Source organism: Drosophila biarmipes, chromosome 2L (genome assembly GCF_025231255.1).
Source record: "Drosophila biarmipes strain raj3 chromosome 2L, RU_DBia_V1.1, whole genome shotgun sequence".
Lineage (NCBI taxonomy): Eukaryota > Metazoa > Arthropoda > Insecta > Diptera > Drosophilidae > Drosophila > Drosophila biarmipes.
In genome coordinates, this window is record NC_066612.1 from 5540565 (window position 1) to 5558007 (window position 17443).

Below are 17443 nucleotides of genomic sequence, written 5' to 3' on the forward strand. Positions count from 1 at the left end.
AAACTTAATTTCCAGCTGGGTCAATTAAAAAGCCATGCGAAGGGAAGAAATGTGCTGGGGATTTAATCTACGGGCTTTACTCGATTTAAAATGCAATTCAGGGAATTGAATTATCAGTATTTGCCAGGCAGATTTGATTTAGATTTATTATTGCAATTTAAAACCATTTGAAGCTGGCGAATTTAATACAAATCTAAAGCACTTAACAAGCAATTATTTTTAGAGTGCCTACTGAAACCTTACACCAATAAATAGCGATAATAAAAACAACTTAATAAATAACTGAAGGCAATAAATTGCCAGAGATCTTAAATATTTATGACCATAATTAATGCAACACTTTCTTATCACTTGGGGTATTTTTTGCTGGCAATTTCTTTCCGCCTCACTTATTTGCCGTCATAAAAATGCAACGAATTTGAATAAAAACACAACAACTCTGGCGTAAAAACGGAAAAGCACGCGATAGGTAAATGTGTGAAGCAGACCGCAAGCGAATGCCAGCGGGCAGTGCAAATACAACCTATTTTCCGAACCCGAAACCCCCACCCTTACCCACGATTTTCCTTTTGGGCGCAAACGAAATGGCAAAAGAAAAGCGAAAAGCGAGCGAAAATGTTTGCATTTGTTCCGCTAAGTTTTGTTTGCGCTCGAGATAGTTGTGCTGGCCGGGGAATCCCCTCCTTACAACCCGACTTTTCATCTTCGCCCTCGTTTAGCCGCATTTCTAGTGCATTACTTTCACAGATATCACGTATGGGGTAGTTTTTCCATGCATGGGACTCCAGGATTTATTGTTTTCCACGTGCATCCTAAGCAGAAATTTAAGCCAAGCAAATCATTTCGGATAGCCGCGCACGAAAATAGGAATCCTCGAGAGCGGACCGAGGGATACTCGCGCCCGCTCAAGTGGCTATTTATCCTTATTTCGCTGGAAAGGCGCTCTAAAAATGTGCATAAAAATTCCTCCTTTTCGGCTCAAGTAGCTGAAAGCTTTGAAAAAGTGCAACGTGGAAGGACTGTACAAGGCTAGTTATAAATGATTTTTAGGGGCTCTCACACATAAGCTATATGCAGAGAGGGGTGCGAGTCCTTCGAACTTAAAAATAGTTTTATGGCTTAATAAAGCCTGCGAAGATTTAAGACTTTCGCAGGAGGTGCTGGGAAAATGCTAGGAATTTATTGCCCTTACATAAAACTGGTTGGGTTCAAGCTGGGTTTAAATCTGTGAAGAAGAGGGGAAGCATTAATATTCCGATTTCCTATAAATTTATATTAGGATTTCCTAAAAATTTCTTACTTAATTTCTATTTTACTTAACTATTCACTAATCTATTTTTTTTACATTTCCTTTCCTCTATAATCACTCTGACCTGAACTATAAAAAATGCTTTTTGACCATTCAAGCGCTATTCCTTTCAGTAACTACCCCACTAACTTGATTGGCTTCCCTTTGAAGTCCTGTCAACTAATAAAATTGTGCCACAAAGCTCGTCACAGAAAAGGGAATGCTTAAATAACATTTAATAAGCCCTCTTTGACAAGCGAAATTGAGCTTTAATTAATTTATTTGGTTAGCAAAAGAAAAATTCTCTCCTAATAAATTCGAGCCGAAATAAAACCCCTGGTCAGTGTCAAAGTCCGAGTCGAAAATATGTCATATTCCTACGGCGGCCAAAGCTGGCATAATTTATGAGAAAATTTTTGCTCCTTTTCAGAATTTCAGCATCCGAAGCGCTTGCAAGAATGTGCAAAGGTTGAGTTGGGTTGGCGGGCTGGGGTCACAGGTGATGTATTGTATTTCTCTGATTTATTGCCTTACTTATGCCCAGACAGTAGGCGATTTGTGTCACAGACGGACATGAAATGGCCCTGGCAATAACGAATTTCAACAATATTAATAAAATGGCTAAGCGTTTGATTACATTGTAGACGGCGACGTCATAGGTAGAGGGCAGATGTAACTCAATAAATTCGCTCTAATTGCATTTCTAGGTTATTTTTGTTGCCTTACACATTTGGATTTCGGCAGAATTCTTAAATAAATTCATCAATTACAGACATTCACAGTAATAATGATTTAATTTGCATAGAAAGTGATCATCCAGTAGTTAAATAAATACAATAAATTCTTTGCATAACTTTGTAACCCAAATTCACCTGGAGGTATTGCCCTTATGAACTGGTAAAATACTGTTTGAATTTGGCCAAGCTTTTGTCGATTTACCCTTACCAACCTGCCTTTAAATTGGGTCAACTTATTTATGGAAATGCAAAAATATCAGTGGAAGTAGGGCAATCTTGGTCCAAGATGGGGAGGTCCTCAGGCCCAACGGACAAGCACCTCACACGTTCTGTTTCTGTGCTCTCTACGTGACTTTGGCATTGTGTAGGTCTCCATATTCCCCACTTCTCCCCAAGAAAGAAGGAGTCTTGAATAATGACCCTGGCAGTTGGTATGTGGTCTTCCTCAGAGCCGCAGGCTCCCTCCAAGCTCACTTCACTTGCAGGAATTCTGTGCGTTGTGTTATCCTTACTGCCCTCTCACCCACTCCCTGTGTTTATATACTTAGTATGTGTTGACCGCAAATTATGCACGTGGGAAGCCCAGAGAGGCCCAAACAATTGCACAGTTGTCCTTGAACCCTGGAACCCCCTGCTCCTATATTTTATTTGTTTGCCCAACGCACGCAGCCACAGACACGCGGATGAAATTGATGTCCTTGCCGGGCCATAATAAACGGCTGAGATCTTCGTGTTTGAGCAGGCAGCCTCCTAAGTGTCAATCCTATAGAGCATTTGAAAATTAAAAATATTTAAAATATAACATAAACAATCAAAAATATGAAAACACCTAAAAAAAAAGGTGCATAAAAGTATGCAACAATATTATTTTAATCAGCTAATAGACAGCTTTATATTATTCACTGCATACTTTTAGACATATTTTTAGGGGATTTAATGTCCTTGGCCTTTTTTTGGTATTCCCTTTTATATTAAACATATTTTATATTTTCCACAAAGTGAATATACCCCAAAAATAAAACGGAACTGTTGAGTAAAAATAATAACTATAAAATAAGCAAAGGAAAAAGGTCACGCACTCAGTGCTCGTCCTTTGCTTTTGTTTGCTTTGCAAACTGTCGGAGCTTTAAAATTCACTATCGAAATGGAATTGCTCTGTTCAATTCGGTTGCCTGTATGTATAGTCCTTGAATGCAATTAATTTCCCTGTCGGTGCCACAATTGAAATCGAAGCCTCGAAATATGCGGTCAAAGTTCATGCAGAATGTTAGTTAATTGCGTTCGTGACAAATTGGTTTGGGGCCGGACTTTTTGGCCAACCATCAGTGCGATGGCCAAATTTCATTTATGCTTCCGGCCACCGAAAATTTGAATTTTGCATATGAAATCGAACCAGAAATGTTTTTCATATGCAAATACATGTGTGTGTTTTGTAAATAGCACAGTTCGTTTTGGAACTGCACGTGGTGGGAATGTCAAAATATTTATTTCGTTCTTTGTTAGTTTTGAAAAATAAGAGCGATGGAATTGATTTTTGGTTTTTTTAAAATAAACTTATATACTTTAAAATACATTTATTTGTGTAAAACAATTTAAAATAAATTAATTTGTTATTTTTATATAATTTTCTTTCAAGTAACAAGGTTTACTTATACTACACACTGTACAGGAAATCCGCAGATATGCAGAAGCAGACAAATTTCCTCGACAGGAAACGATTCGGCTTGAAACCCAAATTAATTTCAATAAATACATTTCCATCTCCGCAGCTGTAGAATTGTGATTTGCATAGCATTTTCTAGTACGACAAGCGGAAAAATATGTTCCTGCCAGGACGAGGCAGACTCCAACACGTGTCCTTCGTTTCGGGCGGAAATTTTAAGTGAAAGTTGATTCTATCGCACGAGCAATTAAAGTTTCTGCTCGTTAAATTATGTACAATTCATTTTGCGAGCAACGTTGTCATGTCAGTGGTGATACGCCCTGGAAGATGGGCGGTGTGTGTGCGTGGGCGTGGCATCGGGAAAATGAAATAAACATTTTCACAGCAACAGGCAGCGGCGCAAAGTTTGAAGCGCACAAAATGCTGACCAAGTTATGATGTGCCAGCGGAATTCTGTGTTAGCGAAAATGTTCCCCCAACTTTTTTGCATGGCCTCATAAACTATTTACAGAAAGAGGATCTGAAAATTACCCAAATCAAGCTGAAAACATATTTTGTATTTAATACTGTTTTTCAGAGCTTGAAACTTGTTGAATGGTTGGGTAAGGAATTAATTGCTTTTGCTTAAAATATTTTCTGTGGGTGGTAACATACAGAGAAAGACAGTTAAAGACATTTAAGTTCTGCCTTCTTGTTTTCCTTTTCGCTACTTTCATTTTCCTCTCCAATATGTTTTTCCTTTAAAAATGAGGAATACTTAGTTTAACTAGTCGCGCGAACTTCATTCCGTCCAGACAGCCCCGATAAATCTAATTAAGAACTGTTTTACAATTAAGCGGGGAAACTTTTTGCACGAAAAACTTAATTGCAATATTAACTCTATCTATATGTAGTTCGCAGCGCTGGCTGAAGACCTCGTGAAAGACCCTGGGGCAGGAAAGTTCCTTTTCTCCGATGGCTGCAACTTAATTAAATTTTCGCATTGCAATTGTTCCCCGCTTTGGTTGCAGCTTTTGCTGCCTTTTGTTGAAATTTCACGCTCGTGACATGGTTAATTAATTCATTTACTTTCGGGCATATGCCGGGATAAAAATGGGACTACTGAAACATCAGCAGAGCACAGTGGGAAAACAAAGTGGCATCGATTATGCTAATGGGCTCGGGGGAAGGAAGCGTGCTTAAAGACAGATTACTATTTTTCGTAGCTCAAATTAAAGGAGTGCCGTGGATGAAGGGGATATTAAGTGTCCTCCGCGGACTTGAGCGCCATCATCGCCGACTTTCGGTGTCCTGGCATCCAGGACTTTCAGCCGAGAACTACGTGACGGGGCGTAAATCAATACGCCTCGCTGCCTCCTGGCCATTATGGAATGCCATATTCTGCACTTTTTTACGGCTGCTGCATCTGCATATAAATTATTTATAAACTGCACCTTCGCTGCTAACGAGCCCAACTAACGAAGGCCGCCCATTTGTTGCCAATAAAGTGAACTTCGAGCTGCGCGGCTATAATGACGACAAATTGCACGCGCAAATGCTGCTAGTTTTCCTAGGAAATTTATAACAAAAGCCGAAATAGCAGGTAGTCAATAAATTATAGTTGCAGTTGGATTTGCATGGTAGTTCTCGGAAGAGTAAGGAAAAAGTATCAAGGATCTGTTAAATATTTTCAATTATTTAAATTAATTTATTTTGTCTCCACTTTACCAATGTTCGATTAAAACCTTATAAGTTCCCCTTTTATCTTTCGCCCACAAAGGGAACCTGATCAATATTAATACAGCGTGCACACATAAAGCATTTTAAATTAAATCTCGTTGGCCGCCTCAAGTGCACGGACCATAAATGAAATCACAATTATCCCAATATCCCACGTGCAGAAATACATCATCTCGCACTGGGAGCTGCAATCATAAATACCAATTAAGCCATTACAGTGCAATTATTTCCGGCTGCCCATTGTGTCAACATCCGAACGAAACGATGGAAAATCAGCTGTAAAATATTTATGTTTATTATTTTTCCCCTCTCGACTTCGTGGAAAATCCACCGCGGAAAATACGAGTCAAATGCTTTTGAAGGTGAGCTGGATGGATAGCTTGAGAGGCGATTTTGACATGAAATATAACTCAATGCGGTTTGTGTAGAACGAAGGAGTGAGATGATGAAACACACGAGATGATGATCCCAGGCTTATCCGTCACATACGAAGATGGAAATGTGGATGTACTTATGACTTAATACCTTACAAAATAAATGTTCTGGGGTATGTTTTAAAATTTATTGCAATTTTTTCTGAAAAGAATTATGGTTTTAGATAAAAAATCTAAAATATATTTATATTTAAAGTAAAAATCCATAGAGTATAGATGGAATCTTTAAAAAAGTAATTATTTGTCATATATATCATAATCACTCTTTTCCTCATCCGAAGTATCACAATGGTACTCAACTGCAGTCGACTTATTTACTTTTTGTCGAGCGTGATGCGTTCGCATTGTGAAGAGCTTTTTATGAGAAATTTATTAGCATATGTTTCTGCGAGCGCATTCCCCACGACAACGATGATAATGAGGAAAATGCTGCCGTTGAAGTTGCTTATGTCATTGAACCCGCCTCTTGCTAACTGTTACTCCACACTTTACACAAAAAAAAATGTTTTCAAAATATTACTAAGTACTTACATATTTTTTGTTCTTAGGTGTGATATGAAGAATATATATTAATATTATTATTTATATTTTTTTGGCAAAACATTTTATTTTAAAGAATTTAAATTATTAATTTTATTTACTTTTAAATGTGTGAAAAAATATGTAGATTATTTATTTGCTTTGCCAAGTCAAAAACCATTAATCACTTAAATTTAGTTTTTAAAATATATTTTGTTTTTTAAATCACGTTGAATATTTATTTTAATTTCCCTCGATAGCTTGGGATATTTCTCGCAGTGCAGGTGTGCCGCCTTGTGATAAGGCAGACACTAATTCCTTGGCATGCCCCGCGACAATAAAATAGCAACAAAGGCACTTGAGATGGGGGCATTGTGTGTTTGCCACATGGCTAAGCCAGCTGCCTGTCTGCCTGTCTTTTTTCCTGGCCCAAACCATCCGAGCTGGCTGCCTTTCACTTTCCGCTCGGCTCGCAAACAGCGGCAAACCAGCCGGCAAACAAACAAACAAACAAACACCGCCGACTGGCTGGCCAGTCACGAAAGTGTCGTCTTTACTTTTGCTCTTTTTGCGCGTTTTTGTTTATGGCATTATTAACCCGTTTTCCTAGTTTCTCAGGGCGATTACGTCGCCGCTCGCAGTCTAGCATAATATTGCAATTTACCTGGTCGAGGAAGCGCCTCAGATGCATTCGGCTATTCGAGCTCACTCACGGGGATGGGTTCGAAAGTTGGGGGCACCCGGAATGTGGAAAGTGAATGGCCAGGCGAAGATTTATATTTCAGGCGTCTGCCCTCCGCTTGGCAATAGAATTTCCATTACGAAATTGTAGTTATACTTTGCAAAGGGGCGTTAGAAAATAAATAACTAAGAAAAAACAACAAATTAAATACGAAATAATAAGAAGGTATACTTTTTAATTAATATTTATTTATCCTAAGAATTATAAAAGCTTTCGTAAGAAGTTATCACAATTTCGTAGCATACTTTTTGACTAATTTCGAAAGAATTTTTTATTGAAACTCATTTGTACATTCAAATTGATTAAAATTAAACAAAAAAAAAACCCTTTCTTTTTCAGCCATCATTAATCCTTCTTAAAATAATGAAAAGGACTTTTCTAACATTTTAAGAACTTTGAAAATGTTCAACATCAATTAGAAATAGAGCGATTAACCCTTTTAGAAGGGAGTAAAACACGACCCCACGAAGTCAAAACAAATGCAAACTCATCGTCGCAATACAGCATAATCAGCGGGGAAAATGGGATGCCAAAATCTTATCAAATGCCAGCAGACGGCTGTGTAAACAACAAGGGATAAGGTGGAAATAAAAAGCAGCTGGGTTGGGAGGACCCTGCCTTATTAATTTTCATGGCACACTCACTTCCAGCTCAGGCGACAAAAAACTCCGTTTTATGCAAATTTCTGCGAGGCACCAGAAAGTCAAAATGCTAAGAACAACAAAAATATTAATGATTTACCCATGTATAATCCATACAAATGGCTCGGCGGTGGGCGGAAGATCTCGTCCTTGGGCTTAATGTCAGTTCGGTTCAGTTTCCTCGCTGGGTACACAGACTTTTCCGCCCAACAGCTTGGGGATTTTTGGACTTTTCGGCCGGGGGAATGGAATGTGACATATGCGAAAGGGTTAAGCGATTAATTTCAATAGACAATGTGTGTTTGAGATATATATTTGCGTTCGCTTGTTTCAGTGTGCTCTACACCGCGTGGTTTAGTGTAAATATCTGCATGCTAATATGAATTTATGTCGCACGACTTATTGGCAGTCACCCGACGTGTGGGTTTGAATTTTTATAATCTGGCAAAGCGAAAGTTCCCCTGAGAGTGAAAAGTGTAACACGGATTTTCGGAATTTTCGGGTTCCTCTGGGAACTCAAAATAAGAATATTTTGGGTGGAAAACTTGGGATCCGTCAAGGGATTTAAAATAAGAATATATGAGGTACTGTTATCCATAAATTAGTAAGCCGCTTTTATTACTACAAATTCTTATTATTACTTTTAAGAACTTAAAAGAACAATTTTTATTATATTTTCGTCAAATATTTTCTTTGCTAATTTATCTAAAGTTAACTTAACTTAGTGAACTTAAAAAGTATGAACTTTTAAAACCATTTTTGAAAAAAAAAGATTAAATAGTTACTTCAAGAACACAATATTTTCAACATATAAATTTTTATAATTCTTTATGGGCTTTAAAATTATCTGTATCGTATTCTCTTAAAATAAACTTAATAAATAGGGAGTTTAGAAATGCATTTGAAGGCGGGACAGCTTGTTCCACTTGTCGGAGGTCCGAAACCCACTTGTAACGGTATTTGCATTTGAAACTCACAAATGGAGGTTTGCGCATGCGCAAAAGGGGTGAGAACCGAAAAGAGAGAGTTCTCTCCCAGAGCAAAGCCACCCCTAAAAGCGAGGGAGAGAGCCAAAGAGAAGGAAGCCAAAGGGTAACAAAATACGGAAATGCGCGACAAAAAGAAGAGGAAAAGTTACTTCATCCGAAAAAGGAAGACAACAACAAAAAACAGAGAATGAGGGGAGGAAAACAACCCGAAACAGACACAAAACAGACAACTGGCTAAAAAGTTCAGTCTGTCGAACGAAACGGGAAACGAAAGTCGCCGCGTTGTGGCCACCAAATAGATGATAAATTAATTAATTAAACAACTCGCTGTTAACAAATTACACATAGTTAATCATATATATTTTTGTACACACGCCTTGTACAAAATAATCTAGCAAAACACCAAAACACCAAAGTGCATTTAACAACAACAACAAATATGTGAAAACGCAAGCAATAGTCGGAAAATCATAGTCCATTACTCATGAAAGAAGTGATAAAATAACGTGTTCACAGCGTATTTTTAGTGTAAGCCAAAAATTTGCAACTAATCAATGTTCAGGCATTTGCATTTGTTTGTGTTGGCGCTTGCATTTAGCATTCTGCTCTAAGCGTTTCGCACTTGGGAAGTTTGTTTGTTAAAAATCGAAGGCAGACAAACAAAGTCGAAGGAGGCGCGTGCCGAAAGCAAAAACAACAGGGGTGCCTTACAGATATGTAGCCCGTTGATACATGTATTTACGTATCTTTCGGATGGAGCAGCTGATGGACAGTTTGTTATGAAGCCCCATGGGAAAAGAGCGAGAGAGTGAGAGAGCCGGGGTTACCCATGCGAAGTTTTGGCCACCTTTAATCGCGGGAGAGTGCCACCCTTACCGAAGAATCATAGAATTTCAGAGAGAACGTGGGAGAAAGGGTGTTACGCCGAGAGAGTCCGAGGGAGAGAGGACCAAGGCCGGCTTCGAAAGTGCAACAAACCCGAAGAGAAAGAGAGCTTAGCCGCTAGGAAAAATATTGGAATACTTGTACTATCTAAAAATTAATCACAATTGGCAATATCTGTGTATCAAAGGAGATACAGTAGTTAAAAGATACAAATATTTAGATACAAAGATACGTTATTATAAGCTGGATGGGTACAAAGAAACCTATACACATACTAGGCACACAGAGCTTATAATGATGTATCTTTGTATCTAAATTGTTGTATCTTTAATTTTTTAACAGCTCTAGGAGTAAGAGGAAAGCATCTAGATTAATATGGTAAAATAAATTACGCCTTTAATTTGCACAAAATATATTAAAAGTGCAATATATAGATGTGTTTGACAAAAGATATTAAGCTACATCTAAACATAATACAGTGTCCTTTGATTCTGATAGATTGCTTAAACACAATTATTTTCATTTTCTGTCATGAAATACCTTAATTAACATCAGTCTTCCTTAATGTACAAACTAATCGGCTTACACTAATGCCCTGAAATTCAAAATTACTTATATTCTACGCTCAAGTGCGGACTACTTGCATTTCTGAGCCTATATTCGTTAGGGAACTCTCTTATCTCAGCCAACACATACTTAAGTCCTCTTCAAATGGCAATAAATCTCGTCCTTGCACGCTCGCACAAAAACATATTGCTTAATTCCGTTTATCAGATCCTTTCGCAACGCCTGTCATCAGGACATAAAGCACACGCACTCGGAATCTCCAGATTTCCACCTGTTTTTACCACCTCACCTTTCCCCAGCAACACAAGCCCGTCCACTTGATACAAATTGCAACGAATTTCGGCGGTTGCAAGCAAGACTTCCTGCAGCACTTGCCACAAATGAAGTGACTAATGCAATTATGCATTAATTTGCGGCAGCATTACGCCTCCTTGCAATATTTTCCACATTTCCGCAGTATGGCAAAGGGTGTGCGAAAAAGCGAGAACAGGAAACTTTTGCGACAGCATTTGACAAAATACATTTACACTTTGATTTGAGGGTGTGAATGGAAGGGGAATATTAAAGAGGTGCACTGAAAAAAATGATATTAGAAGAGAAATTAAAGAAAATCTTAAATGGTCGGAAAAAGCTTTTTGATTTTGGATTCATTTCAAAAGTTTTGGTGTGCAGATTCTAAACAGCCACAAAAAAACCTTACAAACAAACCTTAAGTGTTCTGGAAATTGATACTGTAGTTTATTTTTAAAGGCAAAAAAGTAATGTTCTTAAAGAATAAATAATTTTTTATCCTCTAAAAACATATTTTTTCTTATAAAAATAAACATTTTCATGATAATTGGCATTTTTAAATGATAGTTTTCAGTCATTCTGCTAAGAAAATAAAGAAATGCGTGCTAGCATTTCCAAGATTTGTTGAACCTTGAAGAAATATTTTTAAATATTATACACTTTAAACCAATGTCTATCCAAGTGTACACTAGGAAACGAGATGACAGTTAAATGTGCAATGCAGTTGAGATTCAGGTGCCTTCAACACTGAGGTGAGGCTCCCACAATCCTATGCACACACCCACACACACACTCCGGTGGCAAATGGTGTGCAATCAAATGGATGTGGATGTGGCCAGGCAGCCATAAAAACCTCGAGGAGGAGGAAGAGGGCGGCATCAGGAGCAGCAGGAGCCCAGTCAGTAGCTGAAAGTGCGGCCAAGGGAGGCGCAGGAGCACCATCTCAAGGAAGCTGCAACTCATGCAACATTTAGCCAACTTTTAATTATCGTACTTGAACTGAAAGTCGATTCGAGACGAGGATGTGGCTACGAAATGCACAAAGTGTTGGGTGCAGCCACTCGGAACTGGTTCCTAAAGCACTCAAAGATACATCTCAGGAAATAGATTCTTTTTTTGGTTTTTAAAGATCCGAATTCATAAATATACAAATTTTGAATTTCTATATCTTTTAGCAATCTTTAAATATTTTAGCAGATAGAATTGGTTCCCATAAAGATCGTGGGCTTTATTAAATGTTTATATAATACATAGTTAACTGATATTTGAGTAATATTGATAGTATTGCAAAGCTTAAAGTAATGTTAATCTATATTCAACAATCAAATGTTATATCTTTCAGTTCTTGAAGAAATTTAGGCTTATGAAAATCAAGCCAACTCAGCCGCCGTCTGCAGCTCTTGCCAACTTTAAGTTAATTGTCTGAGTGGTAGAAGAGCAGTGTTGCGTTTGTGCAAATATATGGATGCGAGTTCCTATGTGCGGCATGCAACTCCAGCTAACGGTGTTCGAGTGCCACATACATTGCAACCCAATCTGTCAGTTTCTGCTGTTAGCTGGGTTTTCTTAACTTTTTCCCCGATGCTAAATGCTCTAATTACGCCTAATGGAAAACCCGCACGCACACAGCCAAACGCAGATACTGTGCACTTGTGTTTGTGTAATTATTCGAGAATTCTTTAGATCCCTACCCCCCGCCCGACGGATGTGTGCATATTCATGACTTTGTTGCCTGTTCGTTGGGTTTTTAAGCCAATTTAAATGGGGCGGAGGAACTGGCAGAAGAACCCACTTGTCCCTCCCTCCACCACTATCCTACATCCCTTTTCGGACTGCCCCACATACGCTATTTATAAATAAAGCACATATTTTTTACAGCAACTGGCTGGGAGAGAGATGGAAATGTAAAAAGACAGTCCAGCCAACTGACCATTGTTGCCCGGCAAAAGTTGCAAATATGCATAATTCAATTTGTTACTGCAATCTAAATGAATATTTCATTGGATGCATTTAAAAAAGCAAGCCGAGAGAATTGGATTAAAAGCGAAAAACCCATATAAAATTAAACTTTGTTTAATGTTAATAATGCAAAAAAGTAAGCGAGCCCGCAGCCACAAATTGGAGTTGGCCAAATGTTTATTTATGCTAAAACAAACAAAATCGGAGTGGCCGATAAAAACTTTTGAAATATTAATTATGTTTAGAGGTAGCTTTGAAAGCCCAAAGCCATTGATTTAAGCCACAACGCCAACCTATTAAAATAGTAATTGCAAAGTGCTAAAAGTTATACTAATTAACTCATTTTAAATATTCAATTTATAAACCATTGTTTACTACGTTTATATATATGAATGTTTTAATATGTCTGGCTTACAGCGTACAATTTTTTAAAAGGCAAAATTAAAATTACATTTGCCCGTAATTTTTGTAATTTTTGCCTTCTCCAAATGTAAAATTTGTTTTATGTTTGCAATTAAGTAAATATCTTGTGCTGAAATGCCTTTTGCAGATAGTATAAGTATTCTTATAAAGCTTTTTGATATGCTAAAATGTTTTGAGTGAAGGAATTATAAGTTTTTGAATATAATGCACAAAAAGCAAACACTTGGTATCCAAAGAGTGCTAATTTAAATTCATAAAGCTATAGGTAACCGCAGACCAAGTATTCTCCTTGCTCTCGATCCAATTTACCACCGTCGCTCTAAAAGAAGTACACTAAAAAATAATTAAGAGAATTTAAAATGATATCTATCTTTTGGTAAAAAGTAACTATGTTTTTTTTTTATTTTCAAAATGCTTTTTTATTCTGATTACAAAACAAAACACTAAAATAAAATATAAAATAAGAAAAAATTAAGTCATTCAAAATTTAATTCCTGGTCAGGTACATATATATTTCCGGTACCATTAAATAGTTTTAGATTGATTACCACTTTTTCCGTGTACCCCAATGCAAAAGTTGTCTCAAACTTGGCTGCAAAAGCGCTCTTCTGTCCAAACAAAAACAAAAGTCGTAATTTAATCAAGTCGGCCAAGAATCGCGTTGGCGCTCGAACTGAAGATGGGTATCCAACAAGTTGCGTTGGGGCTCGAACGCAACTCTTATACTGTCTTTCCCAAGCGGGGAAGCATAAAGTATAGGCGACCGCTGCGCTTTTGGCCATTTGTCGATGCGACGCCGTTTGCCGCGTGTCTCGCCTCCGGGATTTTCCATTTTCCGTCGTTTTCCGTCGTCTTGGCCTGGCCCAAAAAGCGAGCCCCAACGTCCCCGCTTTTTTTGGTGGCAAAACGCCGCTGCCACGGGCAGCGTTTGAAATCCAAAGCCAGCAAAAGTCGTGTTAGCAACAGTCGTTATAATCGACAAAGCGGTAAATGTAAATGCAATCTAATGAGAACAAGTGAATGGCGACTGGCAGAACGATAAAACAATAGCGATAATGTGAAAAGACACTGGTCAATGGTGGTCTATATAAGTGGTTAATCAAAGCCAAATATTACAACGAATATTTGAATAAAATAGAAAACGAACCGAATTCTTATCTTATCGCTGCGATGGTAACACGCTGCGTATGCGTAATACCCAGACCGAGGCCCAATTGAAAAACGCTTAAATCAAGTTGGCCAACAGCTGCGGCTCACTTTCCCTTTTCCCACCATCTGACCAGAAATAAACCGCAATAAAACGTTACAGTTTTTGGACTTAGGAGTGTTTAATTAGCATCCATTTAAAGTGTGTGATGTAATTTTGAGCAGACTGAGAATCGTTAAAGGTTGGGGAATGGATTTTAGTGGGCTGTCGGCGTGGATGAAGTCTTATCAGGTTCTGAGGTTTTCCCTTTTGATAACGACTCTTGGATTAGATAAATTATACAAACAGACTGTTGTTTATAAACTGAATATTTCAAGGTCTATTAAAAGAGGGAGCCTAGCTAATTTTATAAAAAGACATTAAAAATAAAAATGTAAAATATTATAATAGATTATGGGTTGGCAGTATTCTTTATCAGTGGAAAAACAATGGCCACTTTAATAATAATCACATCCCGTGTGCACAAAAACACTCTCAATACCTTTAAATAAAACACTCCACATTTGCGAGAAAATCCCCGCGGGCATTCATTGTGAAAAGGAGGGAATTAAATGTCAAAACCATTTAAAACTGCAGATAATCGGTTTGCACTCATGAACAGGCCTAATTAAATCGAATTGAAATAAACTGAACAGAGTTGAACAATTAAAACGCAAACACAATTAAACCAAATGAATCGAGTGAAGATGGAATTGATTAAAAATAGTGCAAAGGAAAAAAGTAGAATGAAAACACAATTGAAACAGATACGAAAATTAAATTTATATATATTGTTTACACACATCTCAATGCTTTTGTTCTGCCTGCAGTGAAGAAGCCGCATAATTCAATTGCCAAAACAACCACACCAAAAAGTAAATAAATAAATATCGAAGTGAACGTGATACGTCCTCAATTAGGAGTTAAACATATACTAAGAACACAAACAGAAGCTGTCCAAAATGCGTCGCAACATCAAATTGATCGTTTTCGTGAGCATCATTTGGATGTTCGTGATGGTCTACTACTTCCAGTCCAGCACGGAAAAGGTAAGATTCTAACGTCAACTATTTAAACAAATTGGGGAAATCAACTCAACTGGAAGGAACCGAAACTCAAAGTTCTAAAGTATATATTGTTTACCTAAAAAATCGAAGATTCAATATTCTTTTCTTATCTTTTATACCGTAGTTAATATACATTTTTTAATGAAACTTCATCCGTAGTTTTCACTTGCTCTTATCTATAGGACTTTATAGGGGTATTAAAAAGCTTAAGATAAAAGTATAAGTATAATAAAGTATCTCTTATGTTATTTTTGTATTTTCAACCTAATCCATCTTTTTTATTCTTATCTACCACATGCATTTTCTATTGCTTTCGGTTTTTGAATTATATAAAAGGCTAAAAAAATTTAGATTGAATAAAAGTTCTATATTTTTCAAATAGGTATCTTAAATTACAATAGTTGATAGTTCGTCTTCATCTGCTTTATTCGTATCTTTCATATTCATCTCTATTGTTTCACTTCATTATGCGTCAGGTGTTCTTCTTTTTTTTTTGTTTTTTTATCACAGAAAAGATAAAAAGCTTAAGATAAAGTACTTGGTTTATGTTTTATAATAAGGTACCTCCCTCGCCTCCTTTATTCGTATCTATCAGATTCTTCTCTATTGTTTCACTTTCATTGTGCGTCAGGTGTTCTTTTATGCTTTGCTTTGGAAGCATAGAAGTGAGTGGTTAGCACTTTTTGAGCTTACTTTTCGATTCCTAAAGTAGCGTCCAAAAAGAGCAGTCCAACTTTAAAGCGGATCCACCCTTCGGTAGTGGCCCTTCCTCTTCCGTCTGACTCATCATTATCTTTTATCTTTTTCCACGTTCAACCCGATGATGATGGCATCGCAGAGGTCCGTTGCGTATGCCGCCCTGCATAGTAATTATTGGATTGCTACCGCACATGGCCTGCCACCGAGTTGATAACCCATTGTTTTCTCTTTCCCCTTTCACACCCTCTCACCCACCTCGTAATTAGCCCACCAGTATTTTTGTCGCTTACTTTACAAGTTTTAATTAAGTTTTTTTGGCCCGTCAGCTGCCAGTCACATAACACACGCAGCTACCTATTGCTAGCATTTTGGGGCTATTTATTAGGGAGATTGTGACAGTTTCGGGTTGCAAAAAGATACATTAGCGGGGGTCTTCTTATCAGAAGATGGGTTTTTTAGTGCAGAAAACGAGGACCATTTTTGTGTGTCATAAAGTGTAGCAATAAAAATTATCTTTATAGCAAACCGCTTTGCATAATGGGGGACATATCATTTGGGTCATGGATTAAGGAACTATAATGCATGTCAGGCTGTTCTATTAAAAAAACATTTCCATTTACTATCAAATTTTCTTCTCAATTTATTTAATTTATACCTTGCATTTATACCTACTTCCTTTTGTGGTTGTGAATTGAACTTGTCTTCGCCACACGTGTTCCTCAATTGAATTTGGTTTTTTGTGTTTACTTATTTATCCAACCCGTAAGAGCAACGACAAATTTCGTTTGTGTTTTCTGCAGCAAAAATAAATATTATTCAGCACGACACGAAAGAAATTCACCCTCACATGAGGCGAAATGTCAATTTATTTCAGCAATTTCAAATAAATTTTTTGCTTTATTTTGTTAGCGCATCGGGGGGCGGGCAGTTACACACTCAGTAAAATAAATAAAACAAAGTGTGAGTAGGCGGCAAAAAGCATTCCATGCAGCCCTTTTTTTTAATGTTTTTAAACGTGTTAAACAAAAAATCCTTTTAATTTATTGAGCACTTTGAGAGATGTTCTGCCATTCATAGCCTTTCTGTTATCTGCCAAACTTTTTTACGGCATCAAAAAAGCGGGGCTTCTGGGCAGAGGCATTTTTTTTAAATCAAGCGAATATTAAAAATGACACAAACAAGTTTAAAATTATTTTAAAAGCTTTTTGAGACTGATGAAAAAGTGCACACTAGGTTGTTTGGGCTGGGGATCAACTTTAGAACATACACTTGTCTTGGAATTAAAAATAAGCAAATCTCTTTGAAACTAAGCAGGTAAAATAAAATAAATATGATTGTTACATAAACCATAGAGCATAAATTTTAGCTATTTATTAAATACTATAGATAGATAACAATTCGATAATAATCAATCGAGAATAATTAATTGTATAAATCTCTCTTAATTAAACTTTTGATATCTTGAAATGGTTTTTAAATGAATGAGAAATATAATTATGGAAATGGCAGCGGAAAAGCAGAGTGTTCAAAAATTGAAACGTAAATCTGCACAAATGAAGCCGATTATGGTGCAAATTCGCACATACAATTTCACAGGCTCTCGCTTCGACGTCATCATCGTGGTCGTCGTCATC

The 17443-nt window shown here is 37.2% G+C and overlaps 1 protein-coding gene across 3 annotated transcripts in view; it reads left to right on the forward strand.

The window, feature by feature from the left end:
* The first annotated feature begins 8977 nt into the window (after nucleotides 1-8977).
* Nucleotides 8978-17443, forward strand: part of LOC108034716 (polypeptide N-acetylgalactosaminyltransferase 2) — a 33364-nt gene continuing 24898 nt past the window's right edge. Inside the window, exons 1-2 of one of the 3 annotated variants that reach the window (XM_044094185.1) lie at nucleotides 8978-9260; nucleotides 14874-15092. In XM_044094185.1, coding sequence (XP_043950120.1) covers nucleotides 15006-15092 — 87 coding nt within the window. In that variant the 5' untranslated portion in view covers nucleotides 8978-9260; nucleotides 14874-15005. Of the gene's footprint in view, nucleotides 9261-13626; nucleotides 13850-14873; nucleotides 15093-17443 lie in introns of those variants that run through there. The other 2 variants (XM_017109660.2, XM_044094184.1) reach the window with 2 other exon arrangements.